The 26,279-nt window shown below is 46.0% G+C and overlaps 1 protein-coding gene across 4 annotated transcripts in view; it reads right to left on the bottom strand.

Annotated features, from left to right (window-relative positions):
* Positions 1 to 26,279, bottom strand: part of LOC138583273 (zinc finger protein 398-like) — a 584,509-nt gene that overhangs the window by 394,190 nt on the left and 164,040 nt on the right. For all 4 annotated transcript variants that reach the window (XM_069655367.1, XM_069655368.1, XM_069655369.1 and 1 more), the window contains one exon: positions 22,965 to 23,075. In XM_069655367.1, the coding sequence (XP_069511468.1) occupies positions 22,965 to 23,075 (111 nt within the window). The remainder of the gene's footprint in view (positions 1 to 22,964; positions 23,076 to 26,279) is intronic.

Below are 26,279 nucleotides of genomic sequence, written 5' to 3'. Positions count from 1 at the left end.
CCTCCTCTTTTGTTGAGGTAGTGCATGGCCTCCGTGTTGTCCGTCATTATCAGGACATTTCTCCCCTGTACTGATGGCAGGAAAGCTTTCAGCGCTAGTCTGATCGCTCTCAGCTCTAATAGGTTGATGTGTAGTCTGGACTCCGATGGAGACCAACGACCGCTGATGGTCAAGTAGTTGGCATGGGCTCCCCACCCCGTGAGTGAGGCGTCTGTGACATCAGTTATCTCCGGCCATGGTTGCCAAAACAGTTCTCCTTTCAAGTTTTTCTCTGGATAGGCCCACCATTGAAGGTCGTGGACTACCTTGTCCGGAATCCAGAGGAGATCTGTCATTCTTCCTGAGTATTGTGACCACTGGGTTCTTAGTCCCCACTGGAGAGATCTCATTCTCAGGCGAGCCTCTGGCACAAGGAAGATGCAGGATGCGATGAGGCCTAGCAATCTCAAAAAGTCAAAGGCTGGGAGATGTTGGGCATTTTGAAACTTGTTGACCATCTGCAGAATATCTTGAGCCCTCAACTCTAGTGGCGAGGCTTTTCCCAGGGAAGTGTCCAGCACCGCTCCGATGAACTGGAGTCTCTGTGATGGTATCGTCTGTGACTTCTTTAAATTGAGGGAGAAGCCCAGTTTGTGAAGGAAGTGGCAGACATAATCTAGCTGGATCTGAGCTTGTTCCGAAGATACAGCTCTGATCAGCCAATCGTCCAGGTAGGGGTAGACGTGGATCCCTTCCCTCCTTAGACTTGCAGCCACTACCGACATTAGCTTGGTTAAGACCCTCAGGGCGGAGGTCAGCCCAAATGGCAGAACTCGAAATTGATAATGAGAGCCGCCAATTGCGAACCTCAGGTATCTCCTGTGTTTGAGATGGATTGGCACATGGAAATAAGCATCCTGTAGGTCCAGAGATACCAGCCAGTCCTGGATCTGGAGGGCCTGAAGGATATGAGAGAGAGTTACCATCTTGAACTTGTCCTTCCTGAGGAACTTGTTTAATTCTCGTAAGTCCAAGATGGGTCTCAGACCTCCGTCCTTCTTTGGTATGAGAAAGTAGGGGGAGTACCAGCCCTTGTTCCTCTCCGCTACAGGTACCGGTTCTATGGCACCTTTCTCTAGCAGGTCTACAATTTCATGCAAGAGGAGCGGATCTGGAACTTTTAGAGAGCTGTGCTCCGGTGGATGACTCTGAGGGATGTGTAGAAAGGGTAGGCAGTAACCCTGGGAAACTGTCTCCAATGCCCAAGCATCTGACGTAATAGCCTGCCATTCCGTAAGATGGTGAGTTAACCTGCCCCCTACAGGTGTTTTGTGTTGAAAGACCTCAGAGTGGTTTGGGGCCGGCTGATGCAGATGCCGAGGGTAAAGAGGCACCTGCTGCTGCTGCGGCCTTAGTACTTTTAACCCGTCCACCTCGGGTGGATCTCCTTTGGACTCTTTGGGCCGGCTGTCCTCTGCCTTTCTCGAATGCGGAATAACAGCGAAAGGACTTTCCTCTCCCAGAGGTTCCTGAGGGGCGAAATGGAGTTTGGCGGATAGCAGCTCCTAAAGATTTTGCTGCTGCTTTAGATGTTTGAAACTTTTCCAGACTGTCATCAGCCTTTTTACCAAATAAAGAAGAGCCGTCAAAGGGCATATTCAAAAGTCTGGCCTGTACATCAGGAGCAAAGCCAGACTTTTGTAACTACGCATGCCTGCGGATTGTAGTACTTGCCGCCATGGCCCTGCTGATACTGTCAGCGGAATCGATGCCAGTTTGAAGAGATTCGCACATGGCATCTTTGCCATCTTTAATGATGTTAAAGAAGGCTTCCCTTTCCTCTCCTTCCGGTATGCAGTCAGCCGCTGATGAAGCACACTCCCACAGTGTGTGACTGAACCTGGCGAGCGTACAAGTGGCGTTGATGGACTTCAACGCCATACTACAAGCAGAAAAGACTTTTTTTGCCATAGAATTGTACCTTTTGTCATCTCTATCCTGTGGGACAGTAGGGTAAGCAGATCTGCTGCTTGATGAAGTTGCCGCTTGAACCACCAGGCTCTCTGGAGTCGGGTGTTTTGATAAATAAATATTCAGGGTCAGCTGCAGCTACCCTATACTTGGCTGACAATCTTTTATTGACTTCAGGGATAACCTCAGGAGTTTCCCAATTTGATGAAATCTTCCTTTGTAAAGTTGTATGGAAAGGGACCACAGGATCCTCCTGTGGCCCTTTGTCTAGTATGTCTGTAAGGTCATCCTGTTGAAAAACAGGTGAAGGCGCAGACCAACCCATGAATTCAATAATTCTTGCCATCAGGGTTCTATAGGGGGTTTTCGGCATGTTCCCCTGGGTCTGGTTTGACAAATTCCACTTCTGGGGAAGTGTCTAGCCCACTTGCCTCATGTAATGATTCCTGTACGTCTTTCAACCTTCTTTCCTCAGAGGTAAAATCCTCTGGAATAGGTGGTGTGGTCCTCTGCAGCCCGAAAGGTCTTTCTTGGTCAGAATCCTCCCCTTCTTCATAGATTGAAGATAATCTGGGGTACTCTGACCTCAGAAATGGTGTAAAACCCATTTCTAAAGCAGAAGGAGCCAAACTTGTCATTATTGGGTGAGAAAACGTCGATGTCGTTGACGCCGATGTGAAAGTCTTCGAAGGCGCCGAGAAAGGCGTCAAGAAAACTGGAAGAGGCCTCGAGGAACTCGAGAGGATCGGGATCCTACTCGAGGATGTCGACGAGGTTCTCAGCGTCGTGCTGGAGGCTCTGGGTATAACCGTTGGCTATGAAGTAGCCGTGGTTTTTTCTTTTATCAGCGTCGATGTCGGCGTCGACGATGGCGTCGATTCGATCGACCGATGCGTCGAAGAACCCTTCGACAACGGTGTAGATGGCGCCGATCCATGCGTCGAAGGGATCTTCGACGACGGCGTCGAAGATGGTGCCTTCCTACCAGATGGCCCGTGGCGCTCTTGGGTGGACTCTTTCGCCGGGTGCAACGACTCGCTGCGTTTCGATCTTTTGGGTTCTCACCAAGGGTATCACCCTCAGCTGTCTTCGAGGGGGTCAAGGCCGCTTTCTCGAAGACGCTTAGCATTTTCTTCCTGAATTCCTCCCACTCAGCCTGAGAGCTGTGTTTTGTGGGGCAGGAGACCCTTTCTGGGGAAACAGAAGATGACTGGGAAGGGGATCTTTACCGTCTCTCCTTTGAGTGACTAGATCTCGATGAGTGGTGGGAGCTACTTCGAGACCTAGAATGGGAATGCTTTCGACGGCGAGGAGACGAATGCCTCGACTCGGCCGAAGAAACTTTCGAGGATGTTTTGACTGACTTACCTCTCTCGAGCTTCCCCTTGCTTTCGCTGTCATGGACATGCAGTCCTCACACTCCGAACAATGGTGCTCGACTCCCAAGCACCACAAACAGATCCTGTGAGGATCCGTTATCGACATTTTCTTTCCGCAGTCTCGACATTTTTTGAAGCCGGACCGCGGTGTCGTCGGTTCGGATGAAGAAGCCATCGAGAACGAGTTGGTTTTATCGAGGAAATATAATAGGTTTATCTGACTGAACTGAGCAACAATATTCCGAGGCCCCACGAAGTGCGGAAAAACGGAACTGAGCAACGGACGCCGCGCGTGGCTAATTATGGGCATGGTGACGTCGGCGCCGATACGGGGGCTGTCGAGGGACATCAACTCGGCGGAAGTCGACACGCAGAGAAAAAATTTCTGAGGCCAGCAATCTGGAGACGAATTATCAAAGATAAGGAATATGTCAGAGGACACAATCCCTTCGAATATGATGTTTCAGAGCCCAATCATGGTCAAGGAATATGCCCATTGCTCCGCAGACTACCAGGGCCAGGACGGAATACATTTCATTTTTGGTGACTGACAGAGACACTTGAAGAATCACCAGGCTGTTTGTGGGTTAACTGGGTTTGCTTGGCGAAGACTTGGAGCACAAATCTTTCTCACGAAGCTGGGCTCCGTTCAAGATCGGGAGCTGGCGTTCCCCGAATGCCTGGGAGGAGCTATTGAGCAATTTCTCAATAGGTGTTTGTCAGATGCATAATACATACAAAGTCCTGTATCAATTCTACGAGTCCCCGTAAGGAGCCAAGTTGCATTGGTTCAGGTTCCGGTTGGGGACTAGAAGCCGTCTCCTTATGACTGGTATAATCCAAGGGGGCTTTTGCTGGCAAGGAACGTGTCTTTTTTCTTTTCAGACTTCCTTTCCTGGATACTGAAATCTATTTGCAAGGACAGGTCCAGCAAACACTGGAAAGAACTTGGACGGGCCGTCCGGGCGAGTTCATCCTTGATTTCGTCGTTCAATCCACGGCGAAACAGTGTGAAACAGGCTTCTGGAGCCCAGTCAGCCTCCTTGGCCAATTGTTTGAAACGGGTGACATATGACAACATATCCTGAGCACCCTGTTGAAACTCCAGTAACTTCTCTTGGGCACTGTAAACCTGTTCAGGTCGATCAAACATAGATTTAAAGGCATCTACAAATCCTTCATTGTTGTCCATGAGTGGGTCTCCTGCATTAACTAAGGGCGTTGCCCAGGCCAAAGCGTTTCCCAAAAGGTGGGAGATTATAAATCCTACCTTGGCTCCGGGTGTCGAGAAATAGTAAGGTTCAAAGGTAAAATGCACTAAACATGAGTCGAGGAAGGAAAGCAATGCCTTGGTGGTTCCATCATATTGTCCACAATACCCCCTACTATGGCACTTTCTTGGAAAGCCGAATCCCTGGAGAGCACGAGTTGTTTCAATGCTGCATTTTCGGCCTGTAAGTTCTGTACTTAAGTAGTCAGTTCTTGCATACCTCTCAAGAGGTCTTGAACGGCTGCTTCCATGGTGAAATCAATATTCAATCCATGGCGTCTCAAACTGTCACACTTTGCCTGAAATCTCACCTGTTTGTCTTTCGACGTCTTGGACTGGGGTTTTTCCTTTTTCCGGACAGCTTGGAACAGGTTTAGTAACTGGTGCAAAGATAAGGATGTGGACCCTTTTCAATGTGGCACTCCAGTAGTGCTCTCTTTTCTTTTACATTTAGCTAATCTAGGAATACGTGGGAGGACACAATCCATTTGAAAATTAAATTTAAACAGAGAAGACCGGCAAAGGCAACAATCTACGAAGAGCCCAACAGCTTGGGGAAGAACTCCAACGATTTGCTGAATAGCTCCCTTCAAGACCAGTGTTCCATCTACCACAGGGAAGGGCTAAAGTGGAATATGTCGAAAATTAGAAAATTAGGGGAAAGGAGACCCAGTCTATGGCAAAAAAAAACAAATATGACCCTGGAAGGTGCGATGCAAAAAATGTGGAGAAGGGACACAGGGATCCCTGTTTGAAGGGGAAAGTAGCCCGGAAAGACAAGAACTCAGGGGGCACCAAGGCGAGGATCAAGAGGTTACACAGGATATTTTAAAACGATATTTCCAGGACTTTGGGGATACAATTACAGGGACAGTACAAGCACAAATGGAGGATCTGGCTTCAACCCTGCAGGAGATAAAAAGCGACGTTAACAAACTGGAATAAAGAGTGGACACTAACGAGACTGCGCTGCAGGAACTTGCAGAAGATGCAAGGAAAAAAGACGTGCTAGTAGAATGCCTTGCTCAAGGAACACACAAGATGGAGTTACAGACTGAGGACCTAGAAAACCGTTCAGGAGATCGAATATTAGGGTAAAGGAACTGTCAGAAGAAGTACAAATTAAGGATCTTAAGGAAGCAATTTTGTGAATATTTACTGACTTGGCTGAGCCGAAAGATGGAGCTGAACAGAGACTGGACCGGGTTCATAGAGTCAGCCCGTTGAGGAAAGAACCGGTGGCAAGACTGAGAGATGTCTTGGCGGCATTACATGACTACTCCCATAAAGAAAGAATATTGGGGGCAGCAAGGAAGATGAAACAATTGGTACGCTCACCTGGTCTCTGCGGGACGATGGGGCACGGTTGCAGCCCTCCCTGCAAGTGAATTCCCCTTGTCAGGCTTCTTCCCATGCCTGTGTGCTGTGGACTGTGCTGGTTTTGGGCACTGCTCTTGCGAGGATATGAGAGATCGTGAGAATGCTGCTATATGACTGCTGTCTCTCTCAAACCCTTATTCCCAGAATGTGGTGAGCATGCGCCGACCCATATAGTCTCACCTGTTGATTGATGATGGTGGGTTCTCAGTCCTGCTTCTCACTGCAGGGGTGCTTTTGATGGACCGAGTTCCTTCACTGGCCCATATGCGTGGCAGCCCAGACCGGCTGTGGCTGAACTACTCCTGAAGGTAAGTGTCTTATGGCTTGTAAAATATGGTAATGTTGATTCTTGATTATTGTCTGTGTCCTTTTAATTATGTCTTTCCTCTGCTTTCTCCCAATAGATGATATGCGGCCCAGCGGTAGTTGCGGTGCATGAAGCGAGGCCAAATGGGAAGATAATGGAGTCCACGATGCTCCGACAGCAGGTGAGTGTTGGTTTAAGGTTAAGCGCGAGGATTTGTCTAAGCGCGACCTTAAACATAATGTCTCAGCGAATTCTAACCTTGTCTTTATCTTTTTCTCTTGCAGGCACCGTCTGTGACGACATCGGGCTGGAGCCCTGCTTTCCGGAGGTCTGGAGATGGAAGATGAATGCCAGAGTCCACGAAGATGTGTGCCGAAGGAAGCAGATTCCTAGGTAAGTGATGCGGCTGGTAGCTGGAAACAAGGTAAGATGAGCTCTGGCAAGTAGCTGAAAACAGGTAAGATGCTCTCAGGCTGGTAGGTGGAAACAGGTAAGGTGCACTCAGGCCGGTAGCTGGAAACAGGTAAGATGCGCTTACGCGGCGGTGAGCTTTACGCTGCAATAGCAGAATAACGCGAAGCGCTTGCATGAGGGCTGAGCAGGCTTATATTGCCTAGCTCTGGCCACGCCCATAGTCCTGACTCATCGGCCCCACCCTGCCACTTCTAGAGGATGCTTACACATGCAGTCTGACTCTCCCCAGCAGCCATGTCCGACCGAATGCACGTGGGGGCCCCTGCAGGGGAAACAAAGTGCTTGCACCAAATAAAAATGTGCTAGTGCATATTTATTTATGAGCCTGGCGCCAAAGGCGCCAGGACTGAGTCCAGCTGGGCCCTCCATGTTGCATTGTCCCCAAGGGACCATTAAAGGTTCTGTTACCCCTTGCTCTCGTGCCCTGATGATGCTGGGTCTGGGGTTCCAGGCCCATGGCCATGACACAATTGTCCTATAATGGTTCAGATGTACAACTCTTCCACGACTTGTCCCAAATAACTCTGATCAAGAAGAATAAACTGGGTCCGGTGGTGAGCGTTCTTTGTGATAAAGACATCCAATATCACTGGACATTCCCCTTTGGCATGGTATTTGAGTGGGATGGCAGGCAACACAGGATCTCGTCCTGTAGGCAAGGATGAAATCTACTTGGCATAGATGAAGTAGAGACAGGAACCAGGGCTCAGATAAAAAGAACACGGGACAAAAGGAAGGACTGCGAGTGGACAGCGGTGAAGCAGAAAAAACACAAGGTAAAAAGGCACACTGGGGGACAAGATGGGGCCCCAAGATCGAAGTCCAGAGGACTGAAAGACTGCTCTGAAGAAGTTCTCAAGAGCGCTGGTAGAGCCTACTGCACAAGATAGCCTACATAATGTAGCCCGGGGAGAGCAAAAATTGTTAGCATATAAGGGTCCGGGGAGGGCGATAAGGTGGAATCGAGAGATGGGGTTGGGTAAGCCGACACAAGGGGGGCAGGGCGGCTGGGTTGAACTATGGACTCATTCCCTGAGAAGGTTAGTCGGGAGGGGCTAGAGGTCGTTCGAGTCCACCCATTCAGGGGGGAGAGGAGAGAAGGGAGGGAACGGGTGGGTGGAAGGGGAGAGGGGACCCAATGGAGTTTACACTTGAAGTATAGATATTATGAGAGTCCACATAGAAGATGGGTAAGAGGGATAGACTACGAGGCATGTCTCTGATTATAAATTGGATGAACTCACCCCTCAAGTGGAAGAAGTTGGAAAGGTTCCTCCAAAGGGAAAAACCAGATCTCCTGACCTTACAGGAAACACTTGTCCAGGCTAGCGACACACACAAAATAAAGATTCAGGGTTACCGACACATTTTTCAGTCCAATGTTGGTAACTGGGAAAAAGATACCATGGGGAGATACGTGACAGTCACTCTGCAAGGGAGGGTGGAACTCCTTATACACACCCAACATAGGTCAGGATTGCTTTATACAGAAAATCTTAGACAAGGTGGAAAAATGTGCTAAAGGACAGATCATACTGTCAGAGGACTTTAATATAGCCTGTGACACGGAGGCACACAGAGGTGGTGGAAGGGTGGGCATGCAATGCAGACACTCAAGAGCATTAGGGGAGAGAATAGAGAGACTCTCTTTGGTAGATTCCTGGAGTGAAAAAAGGGGAGATACCAAGGAATATACTTTCTTCTCTCATGTTCACAAGACATCCTCTAGGATAGACTACATTTGGGTGTCACGGTTTGTGCTAGGCATGGTTCTGGAAATAGAGGTGGGAGCTATATCGATCTCGGATCATGCCCCCTTAACCCCGATAGTGGAAAGGAAATACAAAACTCCTGGGTTATGGAAGTGGAAATATCCAGCTTATATTTTTAAGGATGAAATATTGAGGGAAGAAATATGAAAGGGCATTGAGGAATTCTTTGTTAATAATAAAACGGAAGACACTGATCAACATGTAAGGTGGAAAGCAATAAGAGGTAGGATGATTGCAATAAAATTTCAAAGAGAGAAGAGGTCTAGATAGGGACCTGGAAGAACAGCTGAAAAATGTTAGGGCAAACATGGGATCGGGGGCTAGTGGGAAAGCTCAAAGAGAGTACAGGGCCATAAAGGGCAACTAGACATCTTGCAATTGAGGGAAGCAGAACGGACACTGCTGTACCTCAAACACAAATACTACGTAAAGATGAATAAATCAGATAGGCTGTTAGCAAAGTTACTCAGGAAGGAGGAAAAGGCAAGAACCATAATGAAAATGAAACAGAGAGAAGTGAGAGCTCAGAGACAAATGAAATTATCCAGGAATTAATGTCATACTGTACAGAACTATACAAATCATACAATCACGTAGAGCATGTACAACTGAATTATCTGGAGGGATGTGACCTTCCAGCCATAACAGAAAAAGACAAAATGGAGTTGGAACAAGAGATAACGATAGAGGAGGTGCATAGGGCAAGAATATCACTCCCCACCAATAAATCACCAGGGCGGATGGCTTTTCGGCCGACTTTTACAAAGCATTTAGGAAACAATTGCTCCCACATCTGGTCTCAATATTCAATACCTTTGGGGTAGTGGGAAGGATTACCTCTACAAAGGATGAGGCTACGGTGGTGCTTCATCTGAAATCAGGAAAGTACCCAGAAAGTTGTACATCCTATAGACCCATTCCTTTAATAAACTTAGATGCAAAAATGTACACGAAAATATTAGGTTCCTGGCTAGATCAGCTCCTTCCGAGACTCATTACCACTGACCAATCAGTGTTTCTAAGGGGCAGACAAACTGGAGATAACAGCAGGAGATTAATTAATCTAATCGAAAAGGTCAATATAAAGAAGATACAGCCGGTCCTGTTTCAGTCTATGGCAAAAATGGCATTCGGGGCCAAATGTATGTCAAAAATAAAAGCCAACTGTTCGAACCCAACCCTACGATTATTGATTAATGGACATCTATCGGGCGCTGTAAGGGTCTCAAAAGGTACTAAACAGTCGGCTGATATAGTCGGAGTGCCATTTGGGAGACCTATTCATAAGGTAGCTGCAGTCGCAGACGACCTCTTATTATTATTTAGGGAGCTGGAAGGAACGATAAGGGCGTTAGATAGGGAACTGAGTAAATTTCAGACGGTAGCAGGATTAAAAATAAATATTAATAAATCGGAGATGCTAAACCTTAGGTTTCCTGTGGAGAAGGAACAGGAACTTAAAAAGTCTTTCAGGTACTCTTGGGCCGCCAAGGCTATAAGATACCTAGGGGTCAACATCACGAAAGACATTGATTCGTTATATATCCCCTAAACCACCCCTTAGTAGGTGAAGATGGATAAAAACTACAGGAATGGGGCTCAGTGTCAATATCTTGGATCGGTAGGATTAATGTATTGAAAATGGTTGTTTTACCGAAATTATTATATTACTTTCCAGCATTTGCAATAAAACCCAAGTCCTTTTTTTGAGCCATTCAGAGACAACAGGTAAATAAGAAACCCGGGGTTGCACGATTAGTTATGACAATGCCAAGAAATAGGGATGGGATGGGAGAGCTTGATATCAGGCTGTATTATTGGCAGCTCAGACAAGGGTGCTTAGGGACTGAGTAAAAGTTAACAGGGAGTAGGTATGCAGATATATGGATAATGCCATAGCAGGGGGGCATCTTGAGGGGGTGTTGTGGAAGCCCAAATGGGATAGACCGGGTAATATGTACTTCAGCAAGATTGGAGCCCTAATAGGAGATTCTTGGGATGTATTAGTAAATAGCGCAGGGTTCACAACATTCCCATCACCATTCATCCCGATATCTTATAATGCGCAATTCTCCCCTGGAATGAGTGGATCTGCATTTAATGAGTGGGGAAAAGGAGGATGTATTAAACACGGGATATGTTTGAGGAAGGTGAGATTAAGTCCCTTAATCAGTGTAAAATAGATTTCTCTGTAACAGAGGGGGAGAGATACCACTATGCACAATTAAGGCACTGGGTATTACACAGAACAATAACACGTCAGAGAGGCACAGCTTCACCTCAGTGATGAGGCCCAACAAGGCTGAAACACGTGTATGGGGTTGCTGTTGGTACTCTTGTTCAGAGAGGAATTGCCATAGCATTTCGGTGCTAGACTGCCCATGTGGGCAGACAAAGACTGATATGCAAATGGATATTTCCGATCTGTGAAAGGTACAGTGAGCAAAAAGCATGTGCTGCAAACTCTCATCTCAGATCAGGTTATCATGCCATGTTCTTTCTGGAGAGGAGCGCCTGCTACCTTTTTTGTAAAATATTTGCAAGGAACTTCGGGTTGGTCACCCTAAGTTACCTGGGGGCAACCAGACGTGGACTCCCAGCTCACTGTGCTCAGAGAGGCACAGCTTCACCTCACTGATGAGGCCCAACAAGGCTGAAACACGTGTATGGGGTTGCTGGTGGTACTCTTGTTCAGAGAGGAATTGCCATAGCATTTCTATGCTGGACTGCCCATGTGGGCGGGACAAAGACTGATATGCAAATGGATTTTTCCCATCTGTGAAAGGTATAGTGAGCAAAAAGCGTGTGCTGCAAACTCTCATCTCAGAACAGGTTATCATGCTATGTTCTTTCTGGAGAGGAGCGCCTGCTACCTTTTTTAAAATATTTGCAAGGAACTTGGGGTTGGTCACCCTGAGTTACCTGGGGGCAACCAGATGTGGACTCCCTGCTCACTGTGCTCAGAGAGGCACAGCTTCACCTCACTGATGAGGCCCAACAAGACTGAAATACGTGTGTGGGGTTGCTGTTGGTACTCTTCTTCAGAGAGGAATTGCCATAGCATTTCGGTGCTAGACTGCCCATGTGGGCAGACAAAGACTGATATGCAAATGGATATTTCCCATCTGTGAAAGGTACAGTGAGCAAAAAGCGTGTGCTGCAAACTCTCATCTCAGAACAGGTTATCATGCTATGTTCTTTCTGGAGAGGAGCGCCTGCTACCTTTTTTGTAAAACAAGTAAAATTAGTTCTTATCCTGGCTTCCCCACTTGACTAAACATATGTGATCCTGAGCAATCACTTTATCTTAGAGAGTGCACTCAGTACATTTAATTGGTCAAAATGAATTTTAGAAACAAGGGGATCCCGAATACTAAGTACCATATTAAATCAAACAAATAATTCACAAAGACAGTTCAAGACCTAGTTACGAGTCCACATTAATCCTTACCTGTGTTTAACCGGAATCTCTTTTTTCCCTCTATGGTTTCGATGGCTTGCTGCACTTCAATTAATTACTAACGTTAGATTCATTTGAATGGCTATTTGGCTTTGCAATTCTAAGGCTGTTGTTCAGAGGTGCAACATTTCTGCAACCCTGAGAACAATCGGCTGGTGGTGGGGCTCAGTGGTGGCTACTGACATTTTAAAGTGGGCAGGCAGAAATATTTTCCCTGAATGCTGTGAGCGACCAAGCAAAGCATGGATCCCTGAACCCAAAAAGAGGGTTTGCCACTATGACATGATTTTGGAAAATGTAATGCATTGGTAAATTTTATAGCTCATTTTCTATGAGAAATTGAATACAAAGCCTTAGGATTTGCAGTCGGTTCTGAAGGGAGATACAATATGTAATCAAATACTTGAGATGCTGGGTCACTCACATGTGGTACACATGTGGATGCAGAGAATTATGTACACATCTATCATAAAACTGTGTGCATAAAAGAAACAGAACATGCACAGTAGAGAAATATATATATTTGCTACATCACTGACACAGTACTTGATACAGTTTTTCACTCCAGCACTTTAAAACATGTCCATCAAAAATGATATGCAAGTATGCATTACACCATTTTTAATTTGGGATATTAGGTGAATCGCTTGCAAAACCTTTAAGCCTAAACTATTGCATTGGATACACATAGGGAGAAATAGCATATGAGGAGGAACGCAAAGCTTGTAGGTATTGTTGGTTTTTAACACACCCATTGACTGCCCATGGCTCTGCTAATCCCAATGGCCAATCCCACCAGGTTCCTGCCCTTCCACGCCCAAAACGCCCCTTCCTGGGAATTCTTTGAGCTCGCATTAATGAAGCCTTACCATCATACTTTGCACTCATAGTAGCTGCCAGTGTATGTTGAAAGCAGTCTTATGAGAGTTAATGACTTAATTGGAGCTTAATACGCTACTTGTGTAAAATAATGTCTTAACAGGCCTGCCTTCAGCCACTTGATTTATAAGCACTCCTGAGTGTCCTTCACTGAAATCTTGTTAAAAACAAGCATTGGCAAAACCACTGAAGTCCTGTTTAAAACAAATATTGGCAAAGTCACAATTTGTGGCTTGTGCATAAGTTTTACGCGTTTGCCAGGCACTGCTATTAGATACCCAGGTATCTCGCACCATTTTGCAACTGCTACCAACAATGGGTAGTTAATACAACTACGGCTGGGCCTGGCAAGTGCCTTTCACATGCCTTTACAAAACCCCAAACTGTTGGCATTGCCGAGGCTTCTTTGGATAAGCCACCCCAGGCTCAGGACACTGCAGGATTCAGTCCAGTTTACCCTCCAGGGAAGGCTGTGACCATGTCCCCCTGCCTGATGTGCCATATGTGTTTGTGTGTGGGGGTGATGTAAGGGGCAGTGCCTGACAGGTGGAAAGGTTTTTCCTTGACCAAAGGTGAAAGAGCATGTTTTCTTTATTTTATTCATTATTTATAATGTGCTTATACACAGGGGTTTCAGACATATTTCAACTGATCACCTTGGAGTGCCTCATTTTGGATCAGCAGGTTCCACAACTTCTGCCAGAGGTGTGCCGGGCTGGGGGATTTAGGGAGTTCCTAGCGGGTTCTTGATCTATCCCTGTCCCAGGGAGCTGATTCTATGCATGCCAACCTTGCTCGTTATTCTCTGTATTCCCAGTCAGTGGCCAACACTTGTGCCCATGGGTCTGCGTTCTAATCTTACGTCTGGCCCTAGTGCTGTCTTCAGACTGACCTCCTTGTGTATTGCCCTCACTGGCACTCTGCCTGTATCCCCAAGCGAGCCTCCACTACCCTTGTAGTCTCTTCTTCAATTCCTTATCCAGTTATGTAACTCTTTCTTCTTCGTTTTAGATTCCAACTTGTGATGTCTGGCTTATTTCTATCACCTCCTTCTCTCCAGCTTTGCTCCACTCTTCCTCCCAATAAATCATGTCTCCTACTCTCCCCTCCTGTCTTCTCCTTCCTTTCAGCTTATCCTTGCAACCCGCGACAACATCTTCCCCCCCTCTTGTTTACTTCCTTCCTCTTGCACCTCCACCTTCTCCAGCCTCTCTTGTTTCCCCACATCCTGCTGTACTTCCACCCTAGACTCCTCTTTCCAGCTGTTTCCCACCTCCAATCTCTCATGGCTCTCCAATCTCTCCTATCGCCCCAAAACCAATTAGACTACCACCCTATACTGCTACTCTGGCTTGTTCTCAGCTCACCTTCTCACAGCTGGGCTACTCCGAACATCTATAACAGCCCCTAATGCCGCCTGCATTATATAGGACTCCACCCCAAAGGGTTAGACTACAACTAACGGTTGCATCTTTGTACTTTTATTCTTGAGACCACTAGATTGGCTCCACACACACTTCTGAAGGGAATCAGCTGCAGACACTGTTGTGCTGAGCAAGGGGAGGACTGTGCCTAAAAGAGATGGTTCTGGCATGTTGGTTCCTTCATCAGCAGACATTTGCGGTGATGTGTACATCCAGAGGATTTCGAGCAAGAGGCTTGCGCATAGCCTGTCTCGCTGTCTATTATTCCATGCCTGACATTGGAAGAGGGATTTGCATGTGATAAAGAGTGGGATGAAAACACTGCATAGAAAAGCTTCAAAACTGAGCACTGCATGCATTAAATTAACACACTCTACACATCACAAGGCACAAGTCAAAGGTACTGGAACCAGGACAAGAAATGTGCAAACTCCTGGGATATTGCCTCAGCTTCATAAACCAGTCATGTGGGTGCATGGCATCAGAGGTAGAGACAGATCTATTTTGTTAAGTAATGTGTACATCAGCAAAAGATTTTAGGCCTTCTACAAGGAACTATATAATGTCACTAGTTTTGGTGCTTTTCCTTTTATGTTCCTTTTAAGCACGACTTTGTTATTAATCAAAGGAGTCCTGGTGTCTCGCTTTCTCCTAATTTTCCCCGTGCCCTATGTCACGGACTGTTGCCTTTTTCTTTTTAGACGTTTATTTCTTTCAGCAGCCTGGGAGTCTGAGAGACCGGGCTCCTGCCCGCTCTCTATCAAACTCACCTGGCTAGGCGTGGCCTCACTAAGGGCCTGGGGAAGATGGATCATTGCCTTAGCGAGAACTGTTTGGCCTGCAAAGTCCCGATCAGAGTCAGCAGGCGGGGCCCCAGGAAGGCACTCCTCCCCTTCTTCCAGGCCCGTGTTTGGGGGTGGGTCCCCAGGAGGCGGCCCCCCTCCGATTTCCTCCTCTGCCCTCGAAACCAGAGCCGCCACGGTGGAACCTCCGTCCCCTCCCTGCGCCTCAAGCGGCTCTCTGGCAGTGCCCTCTCAGCGACACGGGGTCGAGGAGAGGAGCCCCTCCACTCCCCCCCTCTCAGTCTCCGCTGTTTCCCGCTCAGCTCCAAACCTCTCCACTCCCCCCACTCCCCCTCCCTCGCAGCCACCACCAAGGTAGGAGTCTCCAAAAGAGGAGATTTTGGGTCGCCAGCCGGACTGGGGAGGGACGGTGCAGGGTTTTGTTGATTGGGCGGGGGTGGGCCCTCAGGGGGCTGCAATTGTTTAGCACCTTGTACGGATGGTGGAGTTAATTGTGAAGGAATCGTGCTCTGAATGGCTGACATAGGTACAGTGTTGTGGGGCAATTTCGTTCGCTCACCTTTTTTGCCAGACACTGGCTTAATAGTCACAGCGTCCACGGCCGCGTCCAAATGTGGGCGAGAGCTTCGCAGCCTTCTGGTGTCCTCTTCTTCTTCTTCCTCCGGCACAAAAAGTGTGGGTATCATTCCTTCATGCCTGCCATGCATGACTGCAGGACTGCACCTACTCAGCACCTACTCCGCTCCGCTCCGCTTGAGAATGGAGTTTTTAACTGGTCACTGTTCACTTTGCTCCACTTTGCTCCTCCCACAGTAGAGACTGTAGGCAGACTGCTCCAGAGTAGACTGCAGGACTGCACCTACTCAGCACCTACTCCGCTCTGCTTGAGAATGGAGTTTTTAACTGGTCACTGTTCACTTTCCTCCACTTTGCTCCTCACACAGTAGAGACTGTAGGCAGACTGCTCCAGAGTAGACTGCAGGACTGCACCTACTCAGCACCTACTCCGCTCCGCTCCGCTTGAGAATGGAGTTTTTAACTGGTCACTGTTCACTTTGCTCCACTTTGCTCCTCCCACAGTAGAGACTGTAGGCAGACTGCTCCAGAGTAGACTGCAGGACTGCACCTACTCAGCACCTACTCCGCTCTGCTTGAGAATGGAGTTTTTAACTGGTCACTGTTCACTTTCCTCCACTTTGCTCCTCACACAGTAGAGACTGTAGGCAGACTGCTCCAGAGTAGACTGCAGGAATGCACCTACTTAGCACCTACTCCGCTCCGCTCCGCTTGAGAATGGAGTTTTTAACTGGTCACTGTTCACTTTGCTCCTCCCACAGTAGAGACTGTAGGCAGACTGCTCCAGAGTAGACTGCAGGACTGCACCTACTCAGCACCTACTCCGGACTAACTATATAATATAATAACGGATGAATTCTGGATGGTTTAACACTGTTAAGTGTGAGGAGGGTGGACTGCCATATACTAAGTTGAGCTTTTGGACTGGAGAAACTTTGCATGGCATTGGAATGGATGTGGTCAGGCAAGTCTCTTGGATCAGATGGTCTACTGGTGGAACCACAAAGAAGAGCTGAACATTGAATTAATGCCGCTTTATCCAGAAGTCATCGGGTAATGATGGCGGACAGATGTTTTCCCTGAAGAAATGCAACAGTCCTTGGGTGGAGCGGACCGACTCACAGGTGGCATGCTTTTGGGCAAAGGTTTTTATTTAAAACAAAAGAAAGAAGAAAACCTAACTATCCCTAACTCTAAGAGATGTTTCCCTGCCTCAACAAAAACAAAGGAGCTGTCAAAATGCACATGACTAAAAAGTCCACTGTCCTGTGTCCAAATCCTACTTCTATCCCTTTTACTTAGAAATGAACAAGACTCCTCTTCAAGCCATTTCTTCCATCAGGGAACACCATAGATGCATATCACAGAGTTGTGGAAGATCAGCGGAATACACTTGAAAAATCATTAAAACACATTGAAGAAAAAACGGAAGATGTAGGATACGACACATGAAGAATGGGATGTATTTCACAAAACGGAAGATGGAGGATACGACACATGAAGAATGGGATCTATTTCACCCATGAAGTGGATAAGGGAGGGAATTTTATAGTAATGAATTGAGAGTCATTATCTGTTGGAGGTGTACGGTTAGCTGAGCTAAGCAGAAGCCCACACAAAATTCAAAAGCAATATTACCATTGAAACAGCCAATGTGCTTTCAAATGTGTTACAGGTGTTGACCAGTCAGAATATTAAGTGTTGCTGAATTGGTTTTATTGGGGTGAAGTGACAACTGTATTTTACCTAGTGACTAAAATATATAAAACAGGAGTGCTTCCACCCTTGCAAGTTGATTATTTAAGGTCTAGTGCCCTAGTGCCCGTAATAGACATTATATCAGAATACAATCCTTATTAATTATTTTTTTTACACTCATATGTTTCGGCCCTGCATGCCTAGGTCAGGGACACCATGGTAGTCCTGAACCGGCTGGACATCATCAGTTGCCAACCAATTCATCCTATTTACACTGGATGTTACAGCCATATATTAGTCAATTTAACACAAACAATGTTTTGAGGTGGTTAGATTGCATTTGGATACACGTTTTGTATTTATTTTGTAACAAGTAGAGATGCTGTTCAACGTGATAAAATTCACACTTGAAAATAATGTTTTCCTATTTAAAGAACATTAGTAGCAGCAGAAGAATGGTAGGGCTATAGGGGCTAATTTGGTGCCCTATTTGGCCAATTTATGTATGTGGGATTTTTGAGTTGCATGTTGCTTGGTGCAGTGGATCTATTGACTGCTAAAAATGTAGAATTGTGGATCAGCTTTATTGACAGCATTTTTTTAACAAAACAATCTGAAATGTACAAGAAACATCAGCAGAGATAGGATCATGTGTCTAGATCTTTGTGTGCCAATGAGAAATAAAAGTGTCTGGTTTATGGGAAACTTACTGCAACAAATGCAGTGTTAAAGCCCTCCAGCGCTACTTCCCACAACCTAATTACCAGCATCGCTTATGGTGAGTTGCTGAGGGTGGATAGACATAGCAGCTGTGATAACTATTATGAAATGAAAGCCACATATTCTCTTGAGATTTCTTTTCCAAGGGTGTAATTAAATCAATGCAATAACAGCTAAAATCAAAGCAGACATAGTGGTCATGAAGAATCTTCTTATTCACACAAGTAAGACCGGTGACACTTCATAATATTGATGGCAGTAAGGATGTCATCACATTTATCACTACATTGTCTGATGACAGTCACAGGGTGCAAAAGATCCTTAAAAATCATTGGCATATTCTTGTCTTAGACAAGGACTTGTTCAGTATTCTGAACAATGAACCAATTAAAACATACACCAAGAATTCAGCCTTGTAGTATACAGTCCTAACGAGAATAAAAAGAAAAAAAGCCAACACACTTAATTTGTTACCACCTACACTAAATGAGTTTTTTCAGTCTGCTAAATAAAGAATGTGCAAATTTTGTATGAATAAGTATGCAACCTTAGGTTTCTTGGTAAGAAAACTTAAATAATCGTGTCTTTCATTTACTGCCAAACCATGTATGTTGTCAGCATTTTGATTGGTCCTGCCCCAAGATTTATGTTGGAAGTGCAACTTGACCTTGAAGGTGCATATTCCTCAACATCTCATTGCCATTAACAAGCATTGGCAAAGCAAACAGTTTTGGATTTTGTGCAGGCATTATAAAGGCAATTGCCAGATACTGCCACAATGGTACCACCCGGCCATGAGCTGGTAACATATACACAAGCCAAAACAGTTGGCTTTGCCAATTCTTGTTTTTAACAGGCCATCATTGCAAAGACATGCATACTGCTTATAATTCAAGTGGCTGATGGCACACTTGATTAAGAGATGTGTTTGCTCCAGTAACGCATTTACAACGGAAATTAAGCTATTAACTTGCAGAAGACTTTTTAGCAAGAACATTTCAGGCCAACATCTGATGTTACTGCTTGATAAGGCTATCTCAAAGAGATCCTAGGGGGATGTGATGGCCGGGGAGGGGTCGGTAATGTGCATTAGCATGGACATGGAAAGTCAATGGGTGGGTAAATACCCAAACAACAACCACAAGCTGCGTGTCCCTCCTCAGATCCTATCTCTCTGCTAGCTTCCTAGCTGTACAATGCAATAGGTAGGAATTATACATGGTGCTTTAGCAACACCTAAACCAAAAAAGGTTATACATTTTCCCGTTATGCTTCAAAACAGGGAGGAGCAAGAGAGTGTTCAGTTTGTGAAGGTCCAACAGATACCAATGAACAGGAGGGGGGTAACCATGAACTCACATTGCGGAAACAATAGGAAAGGTGTATATTGAATTTGTGCAATGTTGAAGAGGGCCTCAACATGGAACAAGAAAAACAATTTTTTCTGCATTTCTAATCTGCATAGGTATTTGCCTTCTGCCTCATGTTATATAGCTGGTTCTTCTGTGACAGGATCCATAGTCTCGTCTGACCCTGTCAGGAGGGGATTGGGATCCCTCTCAGCCTGGGGTGGGAGGCCTACCAGGGTGGAAGCCAGAGTCAGTCCTACCCCAAAGGGGGAAGGCAGCAGTTGGGAGGGTCCAAGATCCTGTACCCTCTTTAAGTACCTATATCAGTGTGGGCAGTACCACTGTTGTTCCCATACCAGCCTCGCATGATTCTGGCCAAGTGCTTTCTGTTTCTTGTAGAGAACTATGGCTTCCAAAATGCACAGCGGTTAAAAAATACAAAAAGACATTCTGTGGGACAAACGAGAGTCATCCAAAAGCTCTGATACCATCTAACAGACTGGCAGTCTATGCACACTTATCAACCCTCACCCACACAAACCTGCAGAGCGGTCCACACAGCTTTTAGTTCTACACAGCACCCCCATATAAACCGAAACAGAGACATTCAATATGCAGGCCGCGCAGCACTGCCACTCAAGTGGCTCTCCACATCAAGCCAAACGTGAGGCATTGAATAATCACAACTTGGACACAAAGCTGGCCCAATGCTATACTGACCGGCATATGAAATCCCCTGGCAGATGTAAACTGGAACTATTGTCACAGCGGGCTTCCATTGCCAGTCCATGGCAGGAGAGAAAGGTGCAGGGCATTTCAGGAGAGAAAGGTGCAGGGCATTTCCTTGTCTGTAAGACCTCCTGGGCTGGGAAGTGCAGGCACGATTGGGAGGGAAGGATACACAGATGGAAAAGGGACAGGCAGGTGTGGTTGTGTGAGTGGGGTCAGGGTCAGAGGAGGGGGAGGTGGTAGACCAAGGGACCAGAAGGAAGAAGGAAGGTGGAAAAGAGTATGGAGGCGATTTTCATAAAAGATGAGGTATTGGTTGGTGAGAGAAACTGGTACTGTACTGTGATTGTGTGTATAAGGTATGCGAGTAGGAAGTGTAGGGTAAGAGTAGGGAGTGAGTGAGGGATAACTGCAGGGGTGAAAGGAGGGTGAGTGGTAAGAAGGTGGGTGGGGTAGAGTAGGGAAAGGAGAGTAGGAGTAGTGTGCAGAAGGGAGAGTAGCATTAGTGTGGATGAAGGTAGGGGTAGAATAGTGTTGCGAATGGGGGAAATGTAGGAGGGAGGGTAGGAAAAAGTAAGATCTGAGGGTGGAGATACGAGAATACGAGATACATCAGTTGGACAGAGAAGGAAGTAGCAGGAAGAGACAGAAGAGAACGTGGGTGGAGTCAGAGGTAGGAGAAGACCAGGGGAGAAGTAGAAAGACATAGGGAGAGGAATACCAAGGTGCGAAATGGAAAAGACGTTGTGGGGCTTGGGTGTCTAGCAGGCACTCCCCTGACCTAACTAACACGGGAAATAGAGTAGGTCACACCTAGGAAGACCCTGAGGGAGTCAAATAGATAAGGTTTATATAATCACATCGAGACAGGCAGAATCTAGACAGTAGGGGTTAATAATCAGTAGATTCTCACCTGGGAAGTAGGGACACCTGGGTTAGTGAGAGACTTGCTGTCTCTAGATGAGAGAGAGGGATAACCTTTAGAGTGTGTTACATAAAATCAATAAAAACCCTTGAACTGCCTTTTGAGACCATCTTTGACACTTCTTTAAAGTAGCACCACAGGACAAAAGTATGATGTATATTTCTACACCCTCTTGCTCCTGCAGGATTTGTGTGACTTACTCCCCTATGAATTGGTTGGTTTGAACTTTTTTTTAATTTAAAAACATGTTTATAGCTAGAGCTCATTGAATCCCAATTGGTTTAGGAGACAAGGGGTAGTTCATCATTACTCATTTTGGGAGAGTTTATGACTAACATTGAGGTCAGAGTTTGTTTTAGTTAGGAAGGTAGATGGAGGGATACAGATCTGTGGAGACAATTCACAGATGACAGACCATGCATGAACAGGACTAGTATAAACCATTCAATATGAAGCCACTTGGGTTCCACTTATTAATTGTCTAATGAGTTGGCTCACATCAGTGTTGTCGGTATATATATATATATATATATATATTAGGTTTATATTTTGTGTAAAAATACTGTTTTTCAGGGCAATGTAATAAAAGGTGTCTGTTTCACACATTACAAAGAACAGATTATATAAACTCTAGTACAACAAAATGCATTTCATTTCTGTTCACCTCAACGATGTACATACATATTGAATGAACAGATGTAGATTGATATTGCAATGAGTAAGCATTCATATTGGTATGTTGTTCAAAACTGTATTTGATTAATGTTCTGTTAAGCTTTTTCAGTATTTTATCTGGGCTTTTGTTCTTTACAGTGTAAAATCCTTCTGGCGGGGTGTCTTTGCAGCCTGCACCAGAAAACTACTACTAGCCCAATGAAGAGTGTGAGGCTGCATGATGCAAGATCTGGTCTTTGTTATTTGCAGGTTGACACAGACCCAGAGGCACATCTGCAAAGGCCAGGTAAAGAAGCACTGAAAACCACTTTGAAACTGTGAGTGAACTAAATAACTTTTTCCTGGGTAAAGACACCTCAGAGGTGTGTGGATTTTAGTATAAACTTACTGGATTCTTGGACTAAAGAGAATATGCGCCTCTGTCCTAAAACATGTCCTTTTACTTTGAGTTGCTTCTCCATGCTGACACGTTTTCCCAGATGTTCCCTTTTAGTGTTTTAGCTAACATCTCTTAGAACATGCAGGATTATTTCAAACAATCCCTAAGACCTGGTGACAACGGTTCAAGGAAGCTACCGGCCAGAAGAAAAGTGATCTCCAGAAGGAGAGTGATAGAGGGGAAGTCAAGCACAGCGGACTGGATGAAAGGAAATTACCCTGTGACCGCTTTCATTCAACCTAATCACCTCCTATAAATAGGGTGTCCTTGCATAGCCTTTGGAGACACCAGGTGTGTTGTTTACTGCAAAATGTCTGGTTTAGGTGAGAGTCAAACTAAGATGTGCTTCACCCTATTCCTGTGTCTTGATTTGTTATTTCTTTCACCCCTTTGAGATACAGCAGCGACCTCCAATTTGGAAAAAGGATACAATAAACAGGTTGTCCCCTGGCCATGAACGCCCTTGTAGAGGTGACATATCTTAGAGCACAGTTTTATTGGTGACAATGAAGCAACACTTACTTAATAGCAGTCACAAACACAGAAAAATAACAGAATTTAAAAAATGATGGTGCACTTACAAAAGAAGAAAAGAAGGGGTTATGAGAGTCTCCCTAGTGTAACAGAAATATTAAATAAAAATAAATGTACAAGGGTACCAATACAAAGAGCACTGATAAAAAGACTTGGAGCCTTTGTGTATGGGCGAAACAGATATAGTTCTAATTCTAATACAGTAAACACAAATCACTTGCCTGTGGAACTGGTGAGGATTTCATTTTTCATAGAGCCATGATGTTGTGTGGAATAATGATCTTCTTCTCGTTTAATTTTGCATGACACAACTGGTACAACATCTATGTCTCCTGTTATGAATTAAAATATAATTAAATATAAATACCTTATTGAAACTAACTGGTGATTTTGCTATTTTTTATATTGGGATATGTGTCTCTCAGACTGTTTCCCAAAGATATGATTGACTTTTATCTAGTGTTTTACTTTTTAAATAAGCATTTATTAACTGAGACAACACAGTGCACATTGAATAACTGCAGGTATAAGTTGTATTACAATAGATGTGAGTGAAAGCAGTAACAGTATTATTTAAGTAATATCTCACAAGGATATTCCAAACATACACTGTGGCCATACTCAATGCGACACAGCACATCCCTTGCAGCCCAACTGGTTGAATGAATGCAACCCCAAAAGGGAGAAGAGCTAGAATCACTATAGTTCATCTATAAGAATTTGGGAACTACACAAATCAGCAGGACACTTACAAGGCACTGACAATAACCAGCATATGTCCAGTTTGTAAACAAACTTCTGCACACACCCTTCAAATCCACCACGGACCAGTGCAAACACATACCCTGTTTTCATTACTCCATCCACATTCCTGGCTTGAAATGTAGGGCTTCACTGGCCATAATTACCTACGTTCTTATTTAGTTTCTCATGGGAGTTTTTCTCAGTAACGTGTAAGGAATTTTTGTGTGTCCGTAATACTGGAGAAAACCACTACAAACAAACATCTGAGATATTTGGGCAGTCTGGGTGTGGATGTGGCTTTACTTCAAGAAACTCATTTGACACAGGTTGAATCCAATAAACTTAGCAGAGGCTGGGTGGGTGAAGAGTTTATTTCTGTGTTTAACTCTCAATCTAGAGGGGTGACCATATTACTGCGCAATATCCTTGACACAGTGATAAGGAAGGGAGAGTGGTCTCATTACATCTTACAATACAGGAATCAGAGTTGTTAGCATGCAATGTTTATGGTCCCTCTGTCAATGCTTTTTATTTTATTTTTACAATTTGTCCAAACAACTAGGACCTCTACCTACAGACAATATGATACTTGAAGTGGATTTTAATGAGGTGATCCACTGTTAGACAGGAGTAGGATGTGTCCCAGGCATCTGGGGGATAGTCAGGGCAGTAGAGAGCTTCAAAACCTTATGCAGGAGTTCAATCGGATCGATATTCGGAGATTAGAGAACCCCACATAAAGGGATCATACTTTTTTCTCTGGGGCTCATGATCCATATTCAAGAGTAGATATGATGTGTTTTTCTAGGGGTGCCACTCGAGGATGCTTGCATAATGAAATTGGAAATATCCATATCTTTGATCAGACGCCTGTCTCCTTATCAGTGACATTAGTCTTTGCACTGAAAAAATCAGACACTTGGAAACTCAATACTTTGCTGCTGGATAATTACATAATCAGGGAGTACTGGGTCCTCGAGGCGAAGTTGTTCATGGAAATGAACAGAGATGGAATTACAGACAATCGAATGATATAGGAAGCCTTTAAATAAAAAATGCAAGGCCTGGATCGGCCACCAGGGGGCGCACAGATGGTGTCCTCCTCCGTGTGAGCTCCGTCCCCGTAGGTCTGCGAGGTGACCTGAGCCCCCACCCCGCGACCCTCCCACGGTGAAAACAGCAGAGAATCGTGCATCGGAATACACCTGCACCATACTGGAGAAAAAACGATCGAAATCGGACCCGTGAAGCCCAAGTAAACTTCGAGTGAAGTTCTTCAGCGAAGACGGCACGAAATCGAAAGAAAACTGGCCGGACCAGCGAGCGGGCCCAGCGGGAGAGCGACGCGCAACCCGTGAGGCGCTGACCAGCGAGCCTCCCCTCGCCCCTCAGAGCTACCCCCCTCAGGTGCCCCCGAACGATCCACGGCGTGGACCCCCCAGTCACGCCCCCCGGCCCGCGGGTCATCGGAAAATAAGGAAGGCCCCGCGAGAGGTAAGCTGCGCCTTCCACTATAAGCACCCCACACTGTCCGCTGCGACCGCGGTACACCCGAACACCGCGGCCTACGTGCAGGGGCTAACTGGGAGGCGCGCTCTAGGGCTACCATAACTTCTTTGAACACCTACAACGCACGTTACCACATACAAAATGGAGAAGCACGGGGCGAGGTGAATCACAACAACGTACAGTCTTCTACCGGCCCCCCCTCCTTATGGACACATAGCCTACCGGCCCCGCAGATCATCTGGTCCTCCTAATGCATAGGGCAAGGATCCTTCGGACTGAGGGTAGGACCCCCGAAACAGGGGCGTGTGCCTCCTCGGATCCCTGGTATTGATTGGAATTGAGACCAAGGAGACACCTTCCAACCTTGCCCATACGCCAGGGACCCTGCATATTACGAAGGTTATCTGCTGGAGTGTGCCGCCAACTTGTCCCTCCTGCAGGGCGAGCACATCACCGCTAACAGACGACTAAGAACCGTGTGGGGTCGCAGCGCAGTCTGAGGGGTAAGCCCTCACGTCCTACCCTCGCCTGTCCGAACCCGAGACTTTGAGGTGAGGCACCCAAGTATATGCAGGCCAAAATAAAACTGGCTAGTTACGCTTACGCTCCCTCCACCCACACACTCATCACCCCCAAGATGGCGACCGAACCCGCGGCATACGGAGAGAGCAGCCACGAAAGGTGATATAGCGGCCCTCCTGACGGAGATAAAGAATATGGGGGCCAACATAGGCGGCAAGATTGACAAAATCACCCAACGCATAGATAAGATTGGGGACAGGTTGGAGGGGGTAGAAAACAATCAAGACTCCATAGATACTTTGGAAAAACAACTCGAACACAGGATCACGGATCTCGAACAGCGGGAAAAGGAATACAGACTTAAGATGGATGATCTGGAAAATCGGGACAGGCGGAACAATTTACGTTTTTTTTGGATCCCTGAACAGGATGTGGAGACGGAGGAGAGCCTGAAAGCAACACTTCATGATATCATCAAAATCTTGGCGGCAGATGATGAGATTGAAGAACCAAGAACAGAACGGATCCACAGAGCGGGTGGCCCACCTGGAGGCCCGAGATCGGTCCGCGCCCGCTTCCACAGATACCAGGACAAAGCAAAGATTCTCGAGAAGGCAAGGCGTGGAGGCTTGATCACTCTCAACGGTGCCCAGGTCACCATATATCAAGACCTATCTGTAACGCTCACCTGATTCCCGCAGAGGCGCCGGTCTTGACTGGGTGAATGCCGTATCTTCAAAGGTGATGTGTAACACACGGTT

Source organism: Ambystoma mexicanum, chromosome 3q (genome assembly GCF_040938575.1).
Source record: "Ambystoma mexicanum isolate Mex_15411 chromosome 3q, UKY_AmexF1_1, whole genome shotgun sequence".
NCBI classification, from domain to species: Eukaryota; Metazoa; Chordata; class Amphibia; order Caudata; family Ambystomatidae; genus Ambystoma; species Ambystoma mexicanum.
The sequence above is the reverse complement of the archived record's forward strand: the minus strand, read 5'-3'. Positions and strand labels throughout refer to the sequence as shown.